The sequence below is a fragment of the Haliotis rufescens genome, unplaced genomic scaffold, assembly GCF_023055435.1.
Source record: "Haliotis rufescens isolate VD_foot unplaced genomic scaffold, xgHalRufe1.0.p SCAF_1, whole genome shotgun sequence".
NCBI lineage: Eukaryota > Metazoa > Mollusca > Gastropoda > Lepetellida > Haliotidae > Haliotis > Haliotis rufescens.
Window position 1 is genome coordinate 82,446,549 of NW_025963779.1, and position 27,870 is coordinate 82,474,418.

A 27,870-nucleotide genomic window follows, 5' to 3' on the forward strand; every position below is an offset into this window, starting at 1 on the left:
ATAAGTATCCTAAGTCACTGATACAGGATTTACATATTTCAACTTCCGACTTTAACATAGAATGTCTATCAGATTTGGCATCGTATTGCCAACGTGGAGATTTAGTATCTTGTCTTTGTGTCTTCAGGGCGACAGGCATTACTTTCTTTTCAGCCATGTGTTGCTGAGGTCCTACAGCCATGTCGACACATCCTTACCTCTCCGAAATAGATGTTTTCAATGTCTCAACTGTAGAAGTTGTTATTTTATTATGTTTTATATAAGACAAGTTGTTTTCAACACTTTGCATTTTGACCACTCGTCACATGGAATGACGCAAATGTTTACAAATGGCGTCCTTTCATTCGTCACTATTCGCCCCTTCTCGATCCGGCAGGTCGTTCGGCTTATCCCGAAATGACACGATTGGTCACGAAGGACTTTGTCGCAGGAAGTGACGAGTATGACAGTATAACAGACCTGTCATTAACTTAATGGCGTACGCCTTGCTCTGTCAACAGACCGCTAATTGCCTTCTCACGCTCAGGAACCCGTTAATATCCTGGTAGAATAATGAGCACACATGATGCCCGATATGAGTGATGTATAAATACCATTTCACTGAATTCTAATAATCGTCAATTATAAACGCTAACAACTCGACTAAGTAAATGTCATCCAACGCATATAACAAAAAATGAATAAAATGGAGTTTGCTACCATCAACAGCAGGCATATTTTGAAATGTAATCGTTCCTTTAAAGGACTGGTGGAGCAATCGTTTTATCGCCACAATTCGCATTTCGCTGTGGGGTCAAGGATCAGGTGGTTCCTCATTCTCCCCGTCTATCTTGTTTGACCTGTCGGTACCATACCCCTGAACACTGGTGGCCGACTCATTTGTTACAAATCAGCTGAATATTTTCATTTACTGTTGTATATTCACTTGTGCGTGGACACTGCACATCACATACAAATACGACAGGGACCGCTTGTTGGAGGTGAGGTGAAATGGGGTTTAACGTCCCGTTCAAGATTATTGCACTTTTATAGCGACGTGCATGTACGTGTGTTTGTGGGTGCTTGTACTATTCCGGACTGATGCCGATTTATAGTGCTAGCCCACTGAGATACCATGCCGCAGTTTAACATGAATACTCTACTCAGACACAGTATACTGACTCCGAGCCGACCAGTCCTTGTTTTAGCCCCTTAATGCCGAGCGCAGGACAGGAAAACAACAAGTACCAACTTTTAACGTATTTTGATATGACGCGACCAGGGATCGAACCCCGGACAGTTCGCTCTCCGGGCGGACGCTCTACCGCTAGACCACGGAGGCAGTCTTGGTCATATGTGAACGTTTCTTGTTATGTCATTTCAGTGTAGCAAAGCTGTTTCTCTATTGATACAATTAACGACACGCGGTGCATATCCACATGTACGATATAAGAGGAAGTGACAACATCGTGGCAATGGCTATATACAAGTCTGCATTAAACAAACACAAGAAACACAAGAAACACTATTTACCAGGTGGTGCCCCGGGGCACCTAGTCTAACTAAGGCTAAGAGTGATACCTATTTCTCTCTCTGCCCTCTAACTCAATCTGGCCCAAAGCTTATATAGTCAATGTCACTTGACACCAATTAAGTCATATTCATAAACAACAGTAATTAATAAGGTGGTGGGTGAGTTTGGTTTAACGCCGCTTTTAACATCATTCCAGTTATATCACAGCGTGTCAGCTTAATGTGGGAGGAAAGCACGAAGTAATGCAGGTCTCAGACATTTACCACTTCGGTGAAACCCACGAGCACGGGTATGGTGCTGACAAACCTAGAAACATAATCGGGGCGAATCGGGATTCGAACCCACAATCATAGGTTTCCGGCGTACCCAAGGGACGCAACTCTGCACAGGGAATCGCGGCGCCTTAGACGACTGGGCCACCCGTGCCCCCGTAATTAATAAGGAGGGACACAGTTGCTATGCTCGTTCAGAGGGACTGACAGTAAATGATTTTCAGTGATCCATTTAAAAAAAAATCACCGCTATTTTTCATCTACGATTTTGGAATCTGTTTCAAAACAGATTGATTTAGATGATCTCATTTCTGTTGTCATGATAGATTTAGATGATCTCATTTCTGTTGCCATGATAGATTTAAATGATCTCATTTCTGTTGCTATGATAGATATAGATGATCTCATTTCTGTTGCCATGATAGATTTAAATGATCTGCGCATTTGATTAGCTAGACTACAATAAAACTTCAAACACCAAATATGACGATCTGACCAGGTCATTTTAAACTGCCTTAATGCAGTAGAATCCGACCGCTTCCCTTTCAAATGGGGAGATGACAGCAATTTGCAGTAGCATCCTTCTTACACCATGATTCCACGTTTGTAAACCCTGTGCAATGCATCGTGGACAGGCGGGCCAGTTCTGTACATGATTATACAGTAAACTCCGGTTATAACGAACACGCTTATAACGAACTGACGGATATAACGAACTTACTTTTTAGTCCCCACTATTTGCTGTAGTTATGCTGTATATATGCTTATAACGAACTATGGTTATAACGAACTAAAAATAGTAGTCCCCTTGAGTTCGTTATAACCGTAGTTAACTGTATATTAATAACACTGTATGCTATCACTTGGGTCGTTAGTGTATTAGCATACGTATTGGAAGAATTAATGAGCCAAAGCTCAAAGATCATATACTGATGTGATATAAACATATGTATTTCCATAAAGTGGAGGGATTGGCAAACAAGCAAATGTTGCTTAACTGAATGCCTCTCCCAATATACTGATGTATGTGGGTGTATGAATAATTATATCCATACAGAACGAAGTGAGCAGCGGGAATGGCGAGTGTGAAAGCGTGATCTGGGTCCAGTGTTCCACAATATTTCAGTTTATATCAGGGAAGACTTCTCTATTGACTGTCAGATAGTCTCATATTTTGGTATACTAAAGATTCCATAATTATTTTCAAAATGTCTATGGCCATGTCTAGAATTGGCCACTCCAACAGTCTTCGCCAGTGCATCTTATACCGGACTAGCTGGTCACACCAGCAAGAATAGTCTCACTTCGTCAAAAACATGATCATATTTCTCCTACACTCCACGACCTACACTGACTTCCTGTGCATCAAGGAATCTTTTCAAAGTCTGTGTTTTGCATACAAGTGCATGTCTGGCGATGGTTCTTTATATATTTGTATGATGTTGTGAGCTTCTACATCCCACGTATATCACTTTGATCGGAATCACATCTATTGCACATTCAATAAGCCCAAACTGTCATTTTTCGTCATCATCCTTCTCGTTTGCTTCAGCAAATGAATGGAACAGTTTTTCCCCTCAACTTCGCAACCTGGAAACTGTCTCTTGGTTCTGTGTAGATGTTATCGATGTAAATAATCGAGTCTGGACCAGACAATCCAGTAACTGATACCATGAGCATCGATCTAGGCCATTGGGATTCGATGACATGCATCAACCAAGTCAAAGAGCCTGACTACCTGATCCCGTTAGTCTTCTTACGACAAGCATAGTAGTCTTTCATGGCAAGCGTGTGTTGCTGAAGACCTTTTCTTCCCCGGATCTTCACGGTTCCGGTTGATACCGAGGTAGGCACTGTATCTGATGCACGTTTGAGTGGTTCGCGGTCTACTTCTCTATACGCTATCGAATGTAAATGTGACAATGAAACATAAGTGCCCGAAGCATTGATTCAATACAGCGTTCCTATATTGATATACTTAAGCAGTTCCGTCAGGAAATAACGAATTGTGAACTTTCACTCAGAGCACCTACTTTTAATTATAACTCAAACAGAACATCCATCAAGACACTGTTAATAGCAAATCTCTACGCAACTCGTATTAAGTTTCGTCCCGACGAAGGGTCGATGCTTTCCTAATTAATACACTGTTTGTTCTTTAAGATAAAAAGAGTCCCACTAACAGGATGAAACACGTAATGGATTATGGACTAACAGTGTCAAGGATCCCTTGCATCTCTTTGATTACTTAATCATCTCCTGCTATGACTACACTGAGATGACCGTTCACTACGTCGACAATACAGCGCTGCCATGGTAATCAGGATACGGTCAAGGAAGAAATCATTATCCTTTATCGGCAGGAATATCAGTGAAAGTGACATTTTCTCCGTGAATCATGCCTTCGGATTAGCTCAGTTGTGGACAGTTTTCCAATTAAAACATCTATTATCATATGCGGCCCGTGTGCATTCTGAGAAAGAATAGACATATTTGTTTGTTGTATAAAGACATGTTTGTTTGTTGTTTAGCGCTATGAGCATCCACTTGGTGAATGGAATCTGGCGCATTATAAATGCACTTATTATTATCATTTACAGATTAAAATTTAAAAAAATGCAGCAAAGAGGGTTTGGGTGATCCTGGCCCAGTCAGGATGGTTAGACTCATCATCAGCTCAGGGCCCTTGCCCCCTCTACACACAGCCCAGACAGTGAATGGGACTTCTCTCAGGAAGCGCTGCCTAGTCAAACCCACCCAGAACTTTTCGGAGAATGTGAAGACAGCCCAACACTGCAGCCTTTTGCATTACCCAGATTGTCAGATGGGCTGTATTCCTGGTAGCAAATCTGGGTACTCTCCCAGTGTCAGTCAACAGATTGGGAGGTACCAAACCTAAGGCACCGAGGGCAATGGGGAGTCGGACAACTTGGTACTTTGGATGCAAGCATGACATTTCGAAAGCGAGGTCTGCATATTTGCCATGTTTTTCCTCAATCTTGACAATCACATTATTGTCAAAAGGGATAGAAAATTCAATGATATAAATGATTTCATTGGATTTATCAAAAGGACAAGATCGGGTTTATTGGCCTGAATATGTCTGAGGCTGTAAATGGGCCTATTCCAAAGAATTTTGTATTTATCATTTTCCATGACGCCCTCTACATATTCAGGGTCGTACCATGGGTGGACCTCTGTGTCAAAACCATAAGCATGGCGAAGACGGAAATAAAATGATCGAGCTACACCATCATGTCGTTTAAGATACTGTGTTTGTGCCAAAGCTTGACATGCACTGACAATGTGTTGGGCAGTCTCATTAAATTAATTACATAATGTACATTTCATATTTACATTTTGATGCAAAATCACACATTGCCGGTGTCGAGTGGGAAGTGATTGTTCCTGAGCAGCCAACAGAAAGCCTTCTGTTTCACTTTTCAGGCCAGACGACTTCATCCAAGCGAAGGACTCTGCAGGATTGCTGATCTTCTCAACACACTGCACATAAACTCGATGCAGTGGCCGTTCAGATAGCCTCTCCTTTAAGAACTGAGTCTGGGCAGACTTGATATGGCACTTCGCTTGGTTGACACTCATATTATTATTGTTATTATTATTATTATTATTATTGCCACACTCAGCAATATTGAAGCTATATGGCAGCGGTCCGTAAATAATCGAGCCTGACCACCCGATCCCGTTAGTCGCCTCTTTTGTCAAGGATAGTAAGGAAGGAGGAGAAGGAGGGATGGCATCGATAAGACACTCCGGTTTTGTCCATTGTGCAAGTTAAGGGCAGTTGAAAATGAAATTCACTTCATTCTTGTTTGCCCTATTTATGAAGATATTCGCTCAAAATATTTCCCATATTTAGACTTCATTACTGGTAATAATCGTAAAGACACACTGGTTAGAATGTTAAACTCTTCTGATGTAAACCGCCTTGAGAACTTAGCCAATTATGTTAAAAATGCTATCTGTCTTCGTTCTTCTTACCTGTAAATATTATTTCATGCAGCACTTGATGTGAAACTAATTTGTATATATATGTACGTGGGCCTGAGGCCTTATTACCGAATAAACTGATTGATTGATAGTCGATTTTTACGGCAAGCATGGGTGACTGAAGACCTATTCTACCCCGGATCTTCACGGGTATAACATGTAGGTCCCCAGCACCCTATGCTTGTCGTATGAGGCGACTAAATGGATCGGTGGTTAGGTTTGGTGACTAGGCTGACCGCCATGATATTGCTGGACTATTGCTGAGGGTGGCCCGGTCATCAAAATCGTCACAATTCGGCCCTTGTGTCCTGGCCACGGATTCAGGACAACCTTTGGTCACATGAACAGGCAACTAACGGGATCGGGTGGTCAGGCTCGCTGACTTGGTTGATGCATGGCATCGATCCCAATAGCGAAGATGATGGTTGTAATGTCAATCACTGGATTGTTTGGTCCAGTCTCGATTGTTTACAGGCCGCTGTTGTGTAGCTGGAATGTTGCTGAGTGCGGCGTTTAACAACAAACAAAGAAACTAAACAACAATTTCCGTGTTGGTGTAAACGTCTAGGACTTGCAACACAGGGCGTTTCTCTCACGAGAAGCTAAGACACGCCATGATACACCCGACATACTGTTATTCAGACCCTCTCACTCAGTAGTGCTGACTGTGGCGTAAACATAACATATACGCACAAACTATCCAGAACCACTAAAAGAAACGCGAATACGATACATGTTGGTTTATATGTGAAAACGCACAAACGAACACACTGGTATGCTGTGGGACGCTCATGAACGCCTCACATGTGACGTCATAGATCCATGACTCGAGATGCATTTGTCTCGTGCAGTATTAGCGTGTATAGTTTGGAAATCACGTGCAGCATATCGTGATAAGAATAAAGACACTCTTTGGTAACACTTGACTGTCATTAATTGGTACATTTTGGAAACATCTCTTCTTAACGTACATACTTATCTATATGTTTCTATGATTCGCGTTTCTTTTGGCGGTGAGTATATATACGTCTTATACGTCTGTTTGCATGTTTGTATTCATTGGACGGAAAGTACAAGTGCAAAAAATGACTTAGCCTGGTAAACATTAAGACCACAGGAGCACTAAATACCTGAGTATAGCGGGAACGTTCGCTGTAGTGACGCCATCTTGAGGAGCTGGGTCTCCAACAGCTCCAGACACCCCGAGTAGAGCCGGTACAGCCGCTCTAGGTCCCCCTGTTCCTCCTGACGCTGCATCTTGCTGCAGCAACAAAAAAACATCCTCAATATTACTCACAGGCGGATCCAGAAGTATGCAGGGTGAGCACCCTCTCTTTTGGAGACAAGGTTAACATGCTTGTATTTGTAAGATTTGTGGTGAGGTGAAATGCGGTTTAACGTCGCCTTCAAAATTATTGCAGTTACATTGTGCGCGTGTGTGTGTGGTGTGGTGTGGTGTGCGTGCGTGCGTGCGTGCGTGCGTGCGTGTGCATGTGCTTGTGTGTGTGTTTGAAGTCCCCGCCTTGCATCATAACCCTGGTGGCATTTATCAGTTATATTTATATCAACTACAAAAGAAATGTTTGGGCCTAGACATTACATTCTCTTCGCCCTTGTACTCAAGACGTGGTTCAAAGTTAACATATCGTTTTGGGTTTCAATAAACTCAGTAAATTCGCTGTCGTGTCACTGAGTTGTCTGGTCAATCACTTGATTGTCTCCTCAAGACTCGATGGTTTATAGGCCGCCGTCGCATGGCAGTACTACGGCAGTGCGGCGTCAGGTACCAAACACTAAGTAAACTTATTTTATGCAAGTCGTGGGAGAGGCGGGTACTACCGGAAGGGCTGGAGATGCTTACTCTATGTTGCCTTTTACGCCCAATGGATTCGGCGGACAATCAAGTATAATTATTGCCTGGCGTTGAAGTTTTATATCCTAGTTTATTTATAGAGGTAGCTCACTGAGATACCATGTCGTAGTTTAACATAGATACTCCACGCCGACACTTTATACTCTCTTGGTTTTATGGCCTAAATGTCATGCAGGGTAACAACATCTTTTTATGTCTTTTCGTATGTCGAACCACCGACATCCCGCTCTGAGGGCAGACGCTCTATCCACTAGACCACGGCGTCGGTCCTTTTGTGGGTGATATGAAAAGTGTAAAAATATTACAAACACTTGGTGAAATGAAACATATCACGAATACCAAACGCAAATTGCTTTCCAGATTTGTTTACTTTTCTATATTAAGTTACTTTGTGATAACAAAATGCACGTGTCCTTTTCCCAAAAGCTGTAGCCAAGCTCGAGTGTACTTCGCGGAGTCAACACAACACTGCATGGTTGTATTTATGGCGTTTTTTCTGAATAAATAACACTACAAGTACTAACTAAGCGCCGTGAGGGATTAGAGCAGTCAAGACTAGACCCGTGAAGCAGTGACGAGGTCTAACAGTCAGGACTAGACCCGTGAAGCAGTGAGGACGTCTAACAGTCAAGACTAGCCCCGTGAAGCAGTGACGAGGTCTAACAGTCAGGACTAGACCCGTGAAGCAGTGACGAGGTCTAACAGTCAAGACTAGCCCCGTGAAGCAGTGACGAGGTCTAACAGTCAGGACTAGACCCGTGAAGCAGTGAGGACGTCTAACAGTCAGGACTAGCCCGTGGGGCAGTAACAAGGTCTAAAGTCGAGACAAGACCCGTGAAGCAGTGAGGGCGTCTAACAGTCAGGACTAGACCCGTGAAGAAGTGAGGGCGTCTAACAGTCAAGACTAGCCCCGCGAAGCAGTGACGAGGTCTAACAGTCAAGACAAGACCCGTGAAGCAGTGACGAGGTCTAACGGTCAGGACTAGACCCGTGAAACAATGAGGGCGTCTAACAGTCAGGACTAGCCCCGTGAGGCAGTGACGAGGTCTAAAGACGAAACTAGACCCGTGAAGCAGTGACGAGGTCTAACAGTCAGGACTAGACCCGTGAAACAATGAGGGCGTCTAACAGTCAGGACTAGACCCGTGAGGCAGTGACGAGGTCTAAAGACTAAACTAGACCCGTGAAGCAGTGAGCGCGTCTAACAGTCAGGCCTAGAGCAATGAAGTTGGAGACTAACAGGGCAGGGTCTTGCTTTGACTTAGAAAATTGAGGAAACAATATGTGAAATTCTTCATTGATAATATTCATGTGAAGCAAGCACCAACCGCGTCCCCTTCTTGCGGATCTGTTTCTTTATGCATTTTAATCGGAGTTCCGGTTCGGATTGGCAAGTATCAAAAGAAGGGAATGTGGCCAAGAAGAGTAACTTAAGCTTCAGGTATATCGATGATTTGATATCGTTCAATAACATTCAAGTTACCCATTCCTATCTACTGAAGTACCCGCTGAACTAAAAATATCAGAGACCATTGACACTGCCTCATCTGTTTCATATAAAGATCTATACGTAGTGACTCAGTGTCAAAAATCTCTCAACACGACTGTATGACAAGGGGATAACTTCAACTTTCAAATAGTCATGCTCTTTCTGCGATGATTTCAAAAAGCGTCGCATGACTCTGGCTCAAGGTTACAATATATAAGGCCTCAGAAAAGCCTTCAAAAGGTTCATGGTAGACGAAGGGTGAACAATCCCAATTATGCAATTCCCTATTTGACAATCCCCATATGTTCCCGTGTGTTTTCGAGTGAACAATTGCCTGACCTTTGCATGTGTTTGTGGTGGGTGTCAACTGTGGAGCAGGATACGCTCACCTTTTCACGAACACCTGATTTCATCACTATTTAACAGTGATTCAAAACATATGCTCATGATAAAGTCATCGTACATTAGAAATTTCTTATGATTGAAAAATGTGTTTTTGTCGTATGTATGTAGCCTGGTCTTGACTGATCCCTTAATGCCAGTGTTAATACTCATCTACAACTTACCTTCTTAACAGCGGTATTAGTTTTGACTTAATTTGGTGCGCTAGATCACATGCTCTCAGCCGACTGCTTTTCAGTTCTTCTCGCAATTTCTCTGAATCGTTAGTTCCCCCGAGACCGACGGCGAGAGTACAGTAAAGGGCCACCTCTTTGTTGAACGCAGCAACCAGCTGCATGAGAAAGATAATTGAGTGAGTGAGTGGGTGGAGTTTACGGTGCTTGTGTAAGCAGTGTGTCAATTTGAAAATAACAAGGGGCACGGAGGACCACATTCACAAATACTGCATACGGTTTAATAACCGGAACAATACTGCGCCATCATAAAAGAACACAGCCGTACTGTAAGTTGGATTTAACGCTGGATTTAACAGTATTTAAGTTATACCAGGGTGTGTCAGCTTGATGCTGGACGGACAAAAGAAGTAATGTAGGTGTTAGACGTTTACCACTTTGGTGAAACCCATGGGTATAGTGCTGACATACCTAGAATCATAATCGGGGCAACCGGGATTCAAACCCACGACCATGGCATGCGTAAGGGACGCAACTCTGCAAAGTAATTGCGGCGCCTTAGACGATTTGGTCATTCGTGTCCATTATGAGGAAATGAAGAATATATGTTTTTACTTTGATGTTCAAGCATGGGTTACACAAAACAGCATTTCGCATCAGAGAAGAAACATAAGTTCAATCACATTTCATTGAAAGGTTATTACCATATTGTTGTAGCTTGCTTTCCACTAGCGTACAAGAGAACTTGATTGATGTGATTCTCAATGTACAGTATACAGTTTTACCACATATTTCTTTTCTTTTTCATACATACATACATACATACATACATACATACATACATACATACATACATACATACATACATACATACATACATACATACATACACACACACACACACACACACATACATACATACATGCATGCTATTAGCCTTTGTTTACCTTTTGCTGTCATCATACGGTTTTAATTTATATTTTACTTACTCATTTAACTTCTTTTATCTGTTATAACAATACTTCCATAAATCTTTGTCGTAAACTATATCTAATCCTCATAGTTTGTGATAAAATATTGTCAGGTGTTTCATACGGTATTGCCCTATTGGGTGCTCAAACCAATCCAACCTGACCCCGTTCACGAAATGAAGCTGTGAAGCTCAGAGTGAGTGAGTATGGTTTTACGCGTCTTTTAGCAATATTCCAGCAATATCTCGGCGGGGGACACCAGAAATGGGCTTCAGACATTGTACCCATGTCGGGAATCGAACCCGGGTCTTCGGCGTGACGAGAGAACGCTTTAACCACTAGGCTACCCGACCGCCCCGAAGCTGTTCAGAAGTGGAGTTAAACACCCAAAGGACTGACTATACTCGTAACGGGCAATATCGATCTGTTTGTGTGGCCCTGTTGAGAGAGGAAATGAAACCTAAATATGGGTTTTAACAAGAAAAAACCATGGCAACAAGAACGGAAGTGTTTTTTTTAATTAGATTAATGTAGACGTATGAGACAACTGAATTGCTTCCCTTTCGGTGAAGTGATGTTCTTAAATTACCGTGGTTGCTGTTGAAAACGTCGATATACATAAAAAGGAGCATCGCTCCGCACATTTGATTCTTTTGTCAGCATTGTGTATTTTGTTAGTCTGGACAGGAACTGCCCAGTCCGGATTAAGGGCTTTCACTATTTAGTCATCAGCCTACACTGTAAACACGTGGATGTTAAAATTAGAAGCTGGTATAAAAAAACTCTCTAATTGTCCCGAATAGAACGGGTAAAATTAAAATCTTAAAATAATACTATATAATACGATTTATCATCCGTATTCAATCAGTGTATGAAAAAGGCACTATCTTACACGCTTTATTATTCGTTTTGAATCAGTATATCAAACCTACACTATCTAACACGTTTTATCACACGTATTCAATCATTGTACAAAAACAACACCATCCAACACGTTTTATCATCCGTATTCAATCAGTGTATAAATACAACACAATCTAACACATTATATCATCCGCATTCAATCAGTGTATGAAAACAATACCATCCAACACATTTTGTCATCCGTATTCAATCAGTGTATGAAAACTGCACTATCTAACACATTATATCATCCGCATTCAATCAGTGTATGAAAACAATACCATCTAACACATTTTGTCATCCGTATTCAATCATTGTATAAAAACAACACTATCTAACAGGTTTTATCATCCGTTTTCAATCAGCGTACAAAAACAACACTATCTAACATTCTTTATCATCCGTTTAAATCAGTGTATGAAAACACACTATCTAACAGGCTTTAACGTCCGTATCCAATCAGTGTATGAAAACACACTATCTAACACGCTTTATCATCCGTTTAAATCAGTGTATAAAAACAGCACTATCTAACACATTTCATCATCCGTATTCAATCAGTGTTTGAAAACAATACTATCTAACACGATTTATCATCCGTATTCAATCAGTGTTTGAAATTAATACTATCTAACACGCTTTATCATCCGTATTCAATCAGTGTACAAATCGACCCTATCTAACACGGTTCATCAGTCGTTTCTATCAATGTTAACTACCCTGGGAGTTGAGAAGTAAATTGAGCGTAACATTTTGTCCTGGAGAACATATCCAGGTGTATGAGACATTGCATTATATCACATTATATCCTCGCATTAGGGATAACACGTGCCAAATAAATAATTCATTGTGCTCTACATGTATTCATGTCTAACTGTTAGAAATGCACATAATCAATGGATTGTTGTGACCGCAATGTGCTACAATAGGCTAATATAAGATTATATACCTAGATTGTATTCAAATGCTGGTTGTGCTGCACACTGTAACAGAACAGAACAGAACAGAACAGAACAGATATTTATTCATGAAAAAGACTTGGGTTTCTGCCCCTCGTCTAACAGATAAAACAAAAATATATATTGACAATGGAGGTAGGACACGATTTCATATTTAACAATGTGAGACTAAGAACGTGCTTGTGTTGTACACTGTAACAATTTGAGACTGACAGAACGTGTTTGTGTTGTACACTGTAACAATTTGAGACTAACAGAACGTGCTTGTGTTGTACACTGTAACAGTATGAGACTGACAGAATGTGCTTGTGTTGTACACTGTAACAATGTAAGACTGACAGAACGTGCTTGTGTTGTACACTGTAACAATGTGAGACTGACAGAATGTGCTTGTGTTGTACACTGTAACAGTAGGAGACTGACAGAATGTGCTTGTGTTGTACACTGTAACAATGTAAGACTGACAGAACGTGCTTGTGTTGTACACTGTAACAGTATGAGACTGACAGAATGTGCTTGTGTTGTACACTGTAACAATGTAAGACTGACAGAACGTGCTTGTGTTGTACACTGTAACAGTATGAGACTGACAGAATGTGCTTGTGTTGTACACTGTAACAATGTAAGACTGACAGAACGTGCTTGTGTTGTACACTGTAACAATTTGAGACTGACAGAACGTGCTTGTGTTGTACACTGTAACAGTATGAGACTGACAGAATGTGCTTGTGTTGTACATTGTTACAATGTGAGACTGACAGAACGTGCTTGTGTTGTACACTGTAACAATGTGAGACTGACAGAACGTGCTTGTGTTGTACACTGTAACAATGTGAGACTGCCAGAACGTGCTTGTGTTGTACACTGTAACAGTTTGGGACTGACAGAACGTGTTTGTGTTGTACACTGTAACAATGTGAGATTTACAGAACGTGCTTCTGTTGTTCTGGTTTAATAGTCTGGTTTAAATTGTAAGGTTGTTTATCGTTGATTAAACATCGATAAATGCTACTTTTAGCCGAATAGGTTTATCCCCATTCTACCCTGACTAAAATGCGTTTCTTTTGAAACGGACTCTTTTTCTCGCGCACGTATTTAGTTCAGTGATGCGGTCGGAATGGTCACCGCTCATTAACCACTTCAAATTTAGTAAAAAGAAATAATCAAGCAAGTTAGATAATCCTACATTGTCATGGTAGAATATACAACTTACAAACCCTACTAATAGTGGTCACAAAAGCCAAGGGAAAGATTCTCATCCAATGACGATGAACGGTTCAAAGCCCCTCCCTGAATGGAAACCTATATGAGACTTGTATACTCTCCCTGGTTAAAGGGAGGCTTCGGGGATAGCCATTTAATAATATTGCAATAGCATGCACTAGTGCAGAACATTTTCACAATGATATTGCAGTGGTTGTAAAAGTATTGCAACAATAATGCCACAGTATGATAAAGGCCTTAATCTTCGAACTATGTAGATTTCCTTGCAATATTCACATGACGCCCAAAACCCAACGCGTCCGATATTTCCTGGTTTCAGTATAGGATAAAGGGAGTTAAGGGAGACTGCCCTGATTGTTGCCGGAGAGTAAGTTCTAAATGGATGTTGGAAAAGAGCAATTATTTCAGCATTTCAAAAACACAGTAAACTACGTTTACAACGAACACGCTTATAACGAACTGACCGATATAACGAACTAATGTTTTAGTCCCGGGCATTTGTTGAAAAATGATGTATATGTGCTTATAACGAACTACGGTTATTAAGAACTAAAATTAGTGGTCCCTTTGAGTTCGTTATAACCATAGTTTACTGTAATTAATGATACTCTTTTTCATTTTGTTACGTCAAACTCCGTTAATCCTGACATCCCGCTTTCTGGACTGTAACGGTAAGGACATAACCATATACTTATGATTCGATAATCAGGACATTTTGAAAACGGGAATATTGCCCTGGCAGCGGTGGTGTCTTGATTAACGGGTGTTCGCTGTACATCGATCAGTCATTCCAAGCATGTGCAAGGAACAACCCAAGGACGAGATATCAGGAACTGAAGCGTATTGGACCCTGTGTTGATTAAATGGTCAGCTAATTGACTTGTTGGGCGGAGACCATAGTGTCGACATGTCAGCGTGGTGGCTAGGTCAGCGTTTAGCCTGGATCAACACGGTACTGGGCGGCCAACGACTGAAATCGATGGGGGACAAGGAGGGGAGGGACGTATTGATGGACTGTTTGATCGACTGTTGAGGTACCAAAAGTAACTAGCTAGTCTGGCATAATTGATTGTCGTCTTAAAATGCGGACCTGGAAATACCAATCGGTAGCAGAGCTTAACCGCTTCATTTAGCGGGGCTTCACCTCACACGAAGCGTCAGGTGTCAAGTGTGGCCGCCTGTCTTGGCGGACTGAGGAAAAGAATGAGTAAGTGAGTTTTTTTAAACAATATTCCATTTACATCACGGCGTGTCAGCTTCATGTGGGAGGAAAGGCCGAAGTGATGTAGGTCTCAGATGTTTACCACTTTGGTCAATCGAACACGGATAAAGTGTTGACAAACCTAGAAACATAATCGGGTCGAACCGGGATTCGAACTCACAATGATAAGTTTCTGAGCACTAGGACTGCTTCGTGGAACGAGACCCAGGCATATGAACAAGGGGAGATTTGTAACATTTCAATAAAGATCACATTAAAATATAGTATGGTAATATGAGATTTAACAGCCCAAATAAATTGATAACCCGTCGAAAAGCTATTATCTTGGGCAGTAAATATGCGCTTTCCTGTGAATTCCTGTTATCTGCACACGCCGCACAGTAGGCACAAAATTGATTTTCTCGATATACTGAACTTCATTCTTGTAAATTGTATCCAATCTCCGTCGGGTGAACAATACAACGTTTCTTGTTGTTCTGCGTGCTTGATGTTATCCAACAAGACCAATAAGGATGATCCATATCTTGTACACACACCGCTGTTTCCAACACACGTCAACACCACGCGGCGTGTGGCCCCGGGGCTGGCAATATGGACACACTTTCACCAATACCATTGACGGCAATTTTATATTTATTTTCTGCATGAGATATAGATTAAAAACGAAACAAAAACTCCTCGTGGTTGTTTGTATGTTGTTCTACGCCGCAGGAACAATCAGCCAAGTCAAACAACCTGACCACCCGCCTGGTGAACCTATAAGGATCTATTATGACCAGCTCTCCAAACAGGATTCTCATGTTGCCGCGTGCAGCTCAATATCATTGTACCAGGCCGTGGCGCGCGCGCACGCACGCACACACACACATTCACACACAGACACAGACAGGCACGCACACTCTCACACACAGCGCCTCACAAACATTCTCTCTCTCACACACACACAGCCACGGATAAACACACATAGAGACAGACACACACAAACACACACACACACATTCACACTCACACACAGCCACACTCACATTCACACATACAGACAGACATGCACACTCACACACACACAGAGCTTCACACACATTCTCACAAACACAGAGCCACAGATAAACACACACACACAGAGACAGACACACACACATTCACACATACAGACACGCACACAGAGCCACACAGGCACGCACACACACATTCTCTCTCTCACACACAGAGCCCCACACATTCACACAAACAGACAGGCACGCACACTCACACACAGAGCCCCACACACATTCTCACACACACAGAGCCACGGATAAACACACATAGAGACAGACACAGAGAGAGAGACACACACACAAACATTCATACGCATACAGACACACGCACATTCACACATACAGACACACACACAGAGACACACACACACACAGCCACACACGCAGACAGACAGGCACGCACACTCACACACACAGAGCCTCACACACATTCTCACACACAGAGCCACAGATAAACACACATAAACACACACACATTCACACTCACACACAGATAGCCACACACACATTTACACATACAGCCACACACATTCACACACAGACAGACATGCACACTCACACACACACATAGCCACAGATAAACACACACAGAGACAGACACACACACATTCACACACACACAGACACACACACATTCACATATACAGACACGCACACAGAGCCACAAGGGCACGCACAAACACATTCTCTCTCTCTCATTACACACACAGACACACACACATTCACACACACAGACAGGCACGCACACTCACACACAGAGCCTCACACACATTCTCACACACACAGAGCCACGGATAAACACACATAGAGACAGACACAGAGAGAGAGAGACACACACAAACATTCATACACATACAGACACACACAAACACACATTCACACACACAGACAGACAGGCACGCACACTCACACACACAGAGCCTCACACACATTCTCACACACAGAGCCACGGAGCCACAGATAAACACACATAGAGACAGACAGACACACAGCGCCACAGACACAGGCGCACGCAGGCATATACACAATCACATACGCACTTAGGCACACAATGTGAGTGAGTGAGTGAGTGAGTGAGTGGATGACGTGACACCCGTTTTGATTATATTCTATCAATATCTAGACGGGGTAGACGAGGAATGTACCCGTTCAGCGTGAAGAGCGAACCCCTAGTCTAGGCTACGGCCATGAACATTGAGAACACTGTGGAACCTAAGTACCTACTAACTGCACCTACATTATAGGACCCGGTTGCATCAAACCTTAATGAGACATTAACCTCCAACTAATGTACCATTAATTTCCTTTATATAAAACCTTTTATTGTCCATCCTTACACTAACTGTCCACTGACATGTTAACCTGCTTTTAAACCATACGTGCCATAGAAAATGGGGTCAAGTATAAAAAAAACCGTGTTTTGCATTGAAACAAAAAACAACAACATGCATCGTACATCACAAAATGAATGTCAGAAGTGTCGCATTTGGCACTAGTGACTTACTTAACGTTCGAGATGAGAGAAGATCTATTTTTATCGCTACACCAACGCTCTCCCCTCCCAAAAATACGAACAAAAAACAAACAAACCAAAACCTAATAACAACAACAAAAAAACAGGTGAAGGTGAAATGGGGTTTAACGTCGCGTCCAAGGTTATTGTACTTATATAACGACGTTTAACCCCCCACCAAAAAACCCAAAACAAACCCAAAAAATCCAAAAACAACAACAAACAAAAAACAACAAACAAACAAACAAACTAAACAGTCTTTATATATGTAAACTCCAGTGAATTAACCATGTCCCTTACCATCCACAGAAAAATAACTTGCAAGTTGTACGTCAGCTGGAAGGATTTGGGACAGCGTTGATCTATGTACGCGGTCGAAATTGTGAACGCTAATATTGTATTCGCATAAAAGAACGGTTCTCAATATATGTGTAGTCATCGCGTCACTCAGCATCATGTTGACGTCATGGTAACAACATCCCATTAAATAAGCTCAGCTATGTCCACATATGTTTTAAAACCACGATAGCAACGGGAAATATCGACTAACGACAAGGCTGTTGAAAAATGTATACCCATGTCTAAACATCACCAGCATTACATTAGCATACGTGTCATGGAGAAGACTGCGTCCTGTATTGGCGGGGCGGTGTGGTCAGCTTGACTGAGTGAGTGAGTATGGTTTTACGCCGCTTTTAGCAATATTCCAGCAATATCACGGCGGGGGACACCAGAAATGGGCTTCACACATTGTACCCATGTCGGGAATCGAACCCGGGTCTTCGGCGTGACGAGCGAACGCTTTAACCACTAGGCTACCCGACCGCCCCTCAGCTTGACGGAAGAGCTCCGGAAAAGAACCGTGACAATTCGACAGCAGTAGTTTGTTGTTCTTTGTTGCTATGACAACGACGTTATCATTTCAATGCATTTGAAACTCTAGTATATGGTGTATACATGAAGTAAAGCTATTTAAGCCGTCAGCACACTTGAATACAGTAAAATACGTTTATAACGAACACGCTTATAACGAACTGACGGATATTACGAACTTAAATTTTGGTCCCAAACATTTACTGTATAGATGTTGTATAGATGCTTATAACGAACTACGGCTATAACGAACTAAAATTAGTGGTTCATTTGTGTTCGTTATAACCGTAGTTTACTGTATAATAAAACAATAAAACGGTGTCGCGTCACAGCCCTACTAGTCAGCTGGCCGGGGGTAAAAAAAGAAGATTGTCTTTCCCACATTCCCCTGAATACCTACACTTGCAACTTACTACCCAACACAAAGCGCGAAAAGATGTCTTCATTTCGCAATAGTAAAGGTTGAAGGTGTACAGGAAAATGTGGGAACGGAAATCAAAACTAAACCTCTTTTTCTCTGGTTGCGAACCTCCTACGAACTGAATGTTTACTTGGTATAACATTGTCCCAGAAATGCTAGTCAAAAAGAAGTAATGTCCGACGTTAGCAGTTTATGTCCTATCAGTGTCGTTTTCTGCACAATGTTACACATACCAGACGCGCGTGCGCACACACATACATACATACCTTGAACGCGGCGTTAAACCCCATATCACCTCACCTACTCGTAAGAACCAATGTCCGTGCCAAACAAAACGAATACTTCGAGGTGTGACAATAGTCATTAATATAGTTCCTATGTCTGTCTGACTGATCTGTTTTATTTGCATTTGTAACAGCACAGGGATTAGTGCTTCACCACAACACCACATGGGGACGCCGGGAACAAATTCTTGAAACGATATTTTACAAATACACAGTTACACATTATTGTGGGAACATAGTCTAGAAATGGCGACTTACAAGTAATCATTGACACACACTGTGGGAACATATTCAGGAAACGGCGTTTTACAAGTAAGCACTGACACGTCATTGTGGGAACATATTCTACAAACGGCGTTTTACAAGAAAGCACTGATACATTTCGGGAACACATCCTCGATACGGTGTTTTACAAGTAAGCACTGACACGTCATTGTGGGAACATATTCTACAAACGGCGTTTTACAAGAAAGCACTGATACATTTCGGGAACACATCCTCGATACGGTGTTTTACAAGTAATCATTGACACATTGAGGGAACTTATCATGGATACCGCGTTTTTCAAGTAAGCATTGGCACATTGTGGGAACATATCCTCGATACGGTGTTTTACAAGTAAGCATTGACGCATTGTGGGAACATATCCTCGATACGGTGTTTTACAAGTAAACATTGACGCATTGTGGGAACATATCCTCGATACGGTGTTTTACAAGTAAGCATTGACGCATTGTGGGAACATATCCTCGATACGGTGTTTTACAAGTAAGCATTGACGCATTGTGGGAACATATCCTCGATACGGTGTTTTACAAGTAAGCATTGACGCATTGAGGGAACATATCCTCGATATGGTGTTTTACAGGTAAGCATTGACGCATTGTGGGAACATATCCTCGATACGGTGTTTTACAAGTAAGCATTGACACATTGTGGGAACATATCCCCGATACGGTGTTTTACAAGTAAGCATTGACGCATTGAGGGAACATATCGTTGTGGGAGTACGCTTGAAATACGTATTTAAAAAACAAAAACAAACAAGTTCTGACGCACTCATTCATGCACCAAGTTTGCAGGTTGAAACTTAACAGGCATTCTTCCAAAGCGACAACGGCAACAATCCAGACCGACACCGGAAACGGGCTTCGTGTCCACGCAACATCAGCGAAACAATTCCTATGGCTGCGGTGCCTCGAATGACCACGCCCACATTATGACTACCGTTTCGGACAATGAACACTGAACAGTACGCTGACCAAAATACTGTCACAAGTTCAAGAACTCATGGTGATTCCGATTACGAATATAGGTTCCCCTGTAACCTATGCTGGTCGTAAGAGGCGGCTAAATGGATCCGGTGGCCAGGCTCGGCGTGGGTCGTTGTTCATGATGTCAATCACTGGACTATCAGGTCCAGACACGATTAATTACAGACCACTGTCGTGTAGCTTGAATATTGCTGAATGCGGCGTTAAAACAATCACACAAATACAACGTCGGGTTATAAACGACGACACAGCAATATATACTATGGTCTGTATAATTACCATTTTCTGAAGAATTTCAATGACTGTGGACGTCAGGGAAACACACCCTACAATGCGTGGGCAACTGACTAGGAGTTCCAATTCTTTGCTTTCCAATTTTCCTGTGATATTTATATAATGGACTTATAACAGGCCTGTCATTTAGTGTATGGCCTGTCACTCTAATTAGATGGCGTTTCCAAGCATTGAGTAATGGACTTCGTCAGGGGAAATCAATGATAGCCATACTGGTCTAACGACGGTCAAAAGACCATCAACAATGGAGTTGTACAACCAATACCATGCATACTGATGCTTCAAATCTATAGACAGAGAGAAAGACAGACAAGCGGGCGGACGGACGGGAAGGCAGTCAGGCAGGCATGCAGGCAGACAGACAGGCGGACAGACAATTTGCTGTTGGACGATGTTACTGAAGTAGACTGACAAATGTTTGGCAAACGTGCCATCAACTATTAGCGATCACTGCAGTAACAGAACAATACGTGTGGTGTATTTCAAACAAAAAACAATTCGCTTTACATTTGAAAAATTAGGAATTGAGTATGATACCCATACTGTACCTAGGGTTTATCATGTACTTGTAAAATAAACATTCGGTAAAATCAAACTTTTATAAATGAAAGCGACTGAACCATTTTCATGATCATAAGACATTTATGCTTTAAGAAGAGTCCATTGTACGGCTCCGGCTTTAACGAGGGGCGGTGCGGTGCGGTGCTGTGCGGGGCGGGGCGGTGCGGTGCGGTGCGGGGCGGGGCGGGGCGAGGCGACGCGAGGCGAGGCCAGGTCAAGTCAAGGCCAGGTAAGGTCAGGTCAGGTCAGGACATTGCTGTTTATCAATTACTATCAACAGGTTATGGTACCAGGTATTCCCGAAAAGGTGAGCATATCCTGCCCAACTGGTGGAACCCGTCAAAAACACATGCAAAGGCAAGTTCATTGTTCACCTAAACAAGCACGGGAACATATAGTCTATTTACAAGTACGAGTGAGTGAGTGAGTGAGTGAGTGAGGTAGCTTTGAACATTATCAGTTATGTCGTGGCGTGTCAGCCGTGGGAGGTAGGCCGGAAGTGTTGCAGGTTTTCGACTTTACCACTTTGGTGAATGCTATGGATGTCCGCTTGAAATAATCATATCAGTCTTTAGTGTGTAACATGCTACAGAAACTACAAACAATATCACAACCTCTATTCGTTTAGTATGCTGTCCGCCGTCCATGGATCTATTCCGTCACATCCGTCTATATTGTGTCTATTCATATCACTCGTCGACTACAGCAGCGTCATCGCCACGGCTGACGTTATAACCACAAAATGTTTCTAATCATAGGACCATCAAATCATTTCGACAATCAGTCTAGTGGTTGAATTAGACTAACAGACATCCATGACTTGATGTAGAATCCCGATGTAATCAATGATCGTCAATATTTGCCTGTTTTCCGATATCCGGAGGCCTAGTTGTGTAACAGCCTGCCTTATTCCGGGATATCGGAGATATTAACCTTGACCGTGTTTCGTTGTCTGGTGTGTTCTGATTGAAATGTATTCCCGTCGACCAATTAGCGTAAGCGACGCAGGTGTTCATCGGTGTATGTCCGGTTAACGGGGAGAGGGGAACATAAAAAAATGAGGTTTAAAGCGCAGAACACATTCATGCTCTCATAAAAATGTACCGTTAGCCCGTGAATGTTAGAGGGCGAAAAACACAGAATGTAGTGAATTGATTGTCCACCGATACTGCCGTGACAGAACACACACGCACGCACGCACGCGCACACACACACACACTAACACACACACACACTAACACACACTAACACTAATAATGGATGAAGCAAAGACGCGTGTTATGCATGCGGAATAATCGCGGGGGAAATATTTTTAGTGTGACACAATAAATTAACTCCAAATAAAGCCAGCAGAATTCTCAAAGGAAATATTCGCGACAGGCAAATCCCCGAGAACAAATCAGGTTAGCCCTAACTTTCTTCAGGGATTCCAAGGTAACGGTGGAAATGGGTTAGCCATGCTAATGTCATTCATTTATGTAGAAAAAGTATTTTCCATTGGGAGGCATATCGTTTTCGTAATTGCTTCGTACCACGTAAATACAGATAACAGATCAAGCCTTTTTGAGACTGTTTTCTAATACACGGTGTTTTGGTGTAACGTTGCTTAATGAGTGTACGCAATACATTGTCATGTAATAGCATACTGCAACCATTGGTAGGCAAGGCGAGACCTCCTATATTAACTCCATTCCAGTCACCGTAAATTGAGTTACGGCAAATACAACTCGCTTATTGTATTTTTTGGTTGTTGTTTAACGCCACACTCACCAATAATCCAGCTGTGTGAATCCGGCCTTTAACTAATCCAGTCTCAACCAGACAAACCAGTGACTGATATTATCAGCAATCCCCCATGCTGTCAGGATATGATGATACGTGCAGATAGTTATACATTACAATACTATTATTTTTGATACTTGTGAAGTTGTGAAAAGTTACCCTTTTCAACAAATACTCATAAACTTTAATATAACGTATCTAATCTGGCCACACTTAAACGTCCGCATATCAAAACGATGACCGTATATTTCCTTTTGTCACATATGAATATGGGTTAAATATATATTCTACCATGATATTGAAGAAAGCTTGAATCTGATTGGTCAAAACACGATTAAAATCAGGTATACTTCTAAATCAAACCCTTAAACAAAACCCTTGCGTATGAATACATAAAGCTAAAGCGCACGGTTCAACATTATAGGGGCGGTCGGGTAGCCTAGTGGTTAAAGCGTTCGCTCGTAACGCCGAAGACCCGGGTTCGATTCCCGACATGGGTACAATGTGTGAAGCCCATTTCTGGTGTCCCCCGCCGTGATATTGCTGGAATATTAATAAAAGCGGCGTAAAACCTCACTCACTCACTCACTCACTCACTCAACAGTATAAGATATATCGAATCTACAGCGAGACTACCCAAATTTCAAAACACAGTAGGTTATGTCCTACTTGGTCACATACATACACTGTCAACATTTCCTAGGGCTCACACTCACTCGGTCATCTATATTGGTCATAGTTCTATACATGTCACACTAACTGTATCACACATATCTGCCTTATTATGCCTTACCACATGTAGTTGACATAGCAACAGCTGGGAGCACACATACAGAATCTACCATCTATATACGATTAAAATAATTAGGGTATATATATGTGGTGGAAGAAATCCACATAATGTAAGGGACTGTTGTTGTTTTAAATAAACAATCTGTTCCAAAAATGCTGGAAAAATATTTGGCCTCATGTGTGACCGCAAATATATTTTGTTCTTTGGACTAACACTTCTCCCCTCCCGGGTTGTTTTCTATACATGGTGGTAACCTAGGCAACTTATGTACCAACATGTATGACAGCAGATTACATATAAAATAGGGATGTAAACTGATTCTTCTAATAACTCGTGGCTTGTTACAGAAGATTTTCTTATTTCGTTCATGAGATCATGATTCGAATGTTATATCAGGTTTTAATTGCCTGCTAAATGTTTTAATATTCGAATTTGTTGAGGAGGGATATGAAGGGGATCTTTTCGCCCACTTAAATGTTTGGACAACACTATGATGTCAGTGTATACGACCGTTATCCGGCAATTCTCATCTGATGCTTTTAGATGCAATCAAGTACGGGAGAATTTTGGTAATTTTAATGATAGTCAAAAGTAGGTGTTATACACTCTAGCCAAGCCGTGTTTTCACTATCTGCAAAGACCTGCCGTGCAATTATCGCCAAAAGATCGATAGTTTTATATAACAGATTATCATTTTGTAGATATTATTATTTTATATACCTTTTATAGTCTCTCATAATGTCGCGTTGGGTGTCTCGTTATATTTTACTGTGTATCATGTTTCAGTCGTTGTATGATGTATACATGTTGTTTATATTTCTTGAATCTTAATTATATGTAACGAGGTGTCTGTCAACCTGTCTGCCTGCCTGGGAGCAAGGAAACTCGGGTTCGGTCAAGGAATTGCAAGGATCTCTGATAACCTCTTTCACGCATCCCCGCCAACTTGCCCTCTAGACTAAAAATCACACTGGCTGTGAGGTCACGTTGGTTTTGAAGAACACCTCTCCCAAAACCTGGAACAACGAGGCTTAATGATGGCCTTTGGGGGCCACTCGAATTAAAGATAAAATATAATGATTATTAAAGAAACTTGCCAGGTATGTTCAACATATTGGACTTGCAACAAGCCTTTTTTATTTTTATTATTGGCATGATTGGGTCTTTGAATACCGGGTATGACCAAGAAAAGAATTGTAGCATAAATAATTTAAATAAGTCGATTCTCTGTGAACGAAAATCCAAAGATTCAGTAACCGAAGATGATGCTTTCACAACGTCCTCATTGATTGCACCCGAGTGTCCTTTGAATAAGGGTTGTACAAAGCTTGTTCGAGTTAATGTTTTCAGAAAAACGACTTCGCAGTTCTACCTGATCATACACTCATCATCCGATGCTTTACAAAAGATACACTTCACAAGAATATTCATGCCACACATCATCAATACACGCAATGCGTGTTCTATATTTTTCTTATAAAAAAACAAAACTAGGTAATTGAATGCAATGTTTAAAATAACTAGTTCTGTCAAATTTGCCTGCCTAGGACATTTAGTTTGCAATCCAAGATTTATGAACAGGATAAATATAACGGTATAATCATACTCATACACGCCTACGCAAGTGACATGATTTCGAGAAACACTGTGTTATTCATTGCGGATAACTATCTCTCACCGGTATGGGGTATATCGCTTATGTACTTCATTTGATAAATTCGCTTAATGCTAGAAAACGCGGCCTGAGAATAACGGACGTAATTAAATTTGTTTGTTTGTTTGGTCGTTAAACAACAAACAAACAAACAAACTTAATTAAGTGCGGGTGACCTTAACAACACGAGAGTCAAAGACAACGCTCTCCCATAACACGAATCGTAAATTCAATTCAAAACGTCTTGATCGCTAGTTGGATTACTCCATCAAATAGTTCCAACGAAGCCCTCTGGCTAGAACTGACTTGTTTGAATAAAACATTGTGTTTGTCCGAAAGATGGCAGAATAGGACCTAAACGTTATTCCCCAAAGAGTGAGTGAATATGGTTTTACGCCGCTTTTAGCAATATTGCCGCAATATGACTGCGCGACACACCATAAAGGGGCTTGACACATGGTACCCACTTGGGGAATCGAACCCGGGTGTTCGACGTGACGAGCGAACGCTTTAACCACTAGGCTACCCCACTGCCCCGCCATCTATGGAGTTCATACCATAACACGATATGCAGTTGTGAATGTTTAAGGGGTACACGTCCGTACACCAGCGGAGATCCGGGCTAGAATTGGTCTTCAGCAACCCATTCTTGTCGTGAGAGGCGACTAACGGGATCGGGTGGTCAGGGTCGCTCACTTGGTTGATGCATGTCATCGTATCTCAATTGCATGGAACGATGCTCATGATGTCAATCACAGGTATATCGGGTCTAGACTCGAATATTTACAGACCGCCGTCATATTGCTGAGTGCGTTAGACTACAAACAAAGATAGCAATTTCTCACGGAAACCCGTGTCTACTCCAGGTATATCCCAATCACATTTGTATGAGAAGTAAATTGCCATAACTTTACACTGAAAATTAAAATGCAATTATCAAAGTCATGCAAATCGATGACATTCGACAAAATGTACCGTTCACATATTAATTCATAAAAACAGAAACTGACAACAAAATAACAGCATCCGTAAACTGTATACCCCTCATCTATATATGTGGGTTTAAATGGGTATAAACGTATGTATTTACTACAGACATATATAGACGAAAAGAGTCCATGGGTTAAGAATGGCGATGCTTATAAAAGCAGGGCACGGAATCCACACGTGTTTTCTATCGCGGGTAATGATATAGCTGACTTACCTTCGCGCACTCCTCGTGTGATGCACCTCCGTCGCCAATCTGGGGGGTCACCTGTGACTTGCCCCCGGGGGTGAAGATACAGTGACCGGGGCCGTTAGCCATCCCAAGCTCCTGGTTCCAGGGGGAGGGTTGGTCAGCCTCATCTTTCCTGAGTTGGGGGACAGGAGGCAGCGCGTGGGGTGCGCGTGCTCGGTGCCAGAAATGGTCAGAATTCCTGCATGCGTGCCCCTCGTTGTTCACCAACCAGAGCACTTAACCCACACACCGGGCGATTATCTAAGTGCTATCCTCCATTTGGCAATGTTAACCATTCCATAATCTAATTGAAGATCTTTGATCAATAGCACCCTCTTAGATAAATCACAATCGCCTCAGCCGAATATTGTGATCCGTTCGTGGTGATAAGAGCCCTGTGTGAGCGTGTGTCCAAGACCTGTCTGTTACAGCATGAAACCCATGTGTGTATACCATCCGAGAGTAGCCCCACCTCTTTTACAGGTACAAGCAGCAGATCAATACGACGCCAAACAGGGATGTACACAGAACTCCGTAGCTATAGCAACAGGTAGAACGCCACACTCGCTCAAATGTCCGCATGATCCCAGATCGAAGGATGTGGGGAGGGCACAATAAAACCACTTGTGCACCACGCGGACAAGAGGTGACAATGTCCGACTACCTATCCAGTTGGTATCGTGGCATTATCTCTCGACATATGATTATCCGCCCAAATAATTACGTTTGACAACTGTAGACAATCGATTACACGGCCGTCGTCTCGGACTTGTCATTACGCGGAGCCAAATTGCGAAAACGTTATAAGCTGGACCACAGAGTCGTTAATTCATCAGGGTAGAATTACGCAAGCGGAAGGGGCCAGCTGCTTCCAATACTCGCCTTGTTCAGACCACAATAGGACGGCGGACGTGATCTACAGGTGTGAATAGACTATATGTTAAGGTGTGAATAGACTATATGTTAAGGTGTAAATAGACTATATGTGGCTGTTTGTAATCGTGAAGACAAACCAGACCAATTCATGTTCACAGCTGTTTCCAAGTGTTAGATTTTGAATGACACAAATTGTGAGTGAACTGTGCCTGTGTTTCGTCAGTGAGAACATGTGTAAGGTTTGTGCAAGTGTGTAAGTTTTCCCTGACGGGAAGTCCCT

The 27,870-nt window shown here is 42.1% G+C and overlaps 1 protein-coding gene across 1 annotated transcript in view; it reads right to left on the reverse strand.

Annotated features, from left to right (window-relative positions):
* The window catches only part of LOC124136906 (regulator of G-protein signaling 9-binding protein-like), a 33,579-nt gene extending 6,034 nt beyond the window's left edge, over window positions 1-27,545 (reverse strand). The window contains exons 1-3 of the mRNA XM_046502949.2: window positions 26,700-27,545; window positions 9,725-9,891; window positions 6,927-7,057 (exon numbers count right to left, since the gene is read on the reverse strand). Of these exons, the coding sequence (XP_046358905.2) occupies window positions 6,927-7,057; window positions 9,725-9,891; window positions 26,700-26,801 (400 nt within the window). The 5' untranslated portion in view covers window positions 26,802-27,545. The remainder of the gene's footprint in view (window positions 1-6,926; window positions 7,058-9,724; window positions 9,892-26,699) is intronic.
* Window positions 27,546-27,870: the final 325 nt, after the last annotated feature.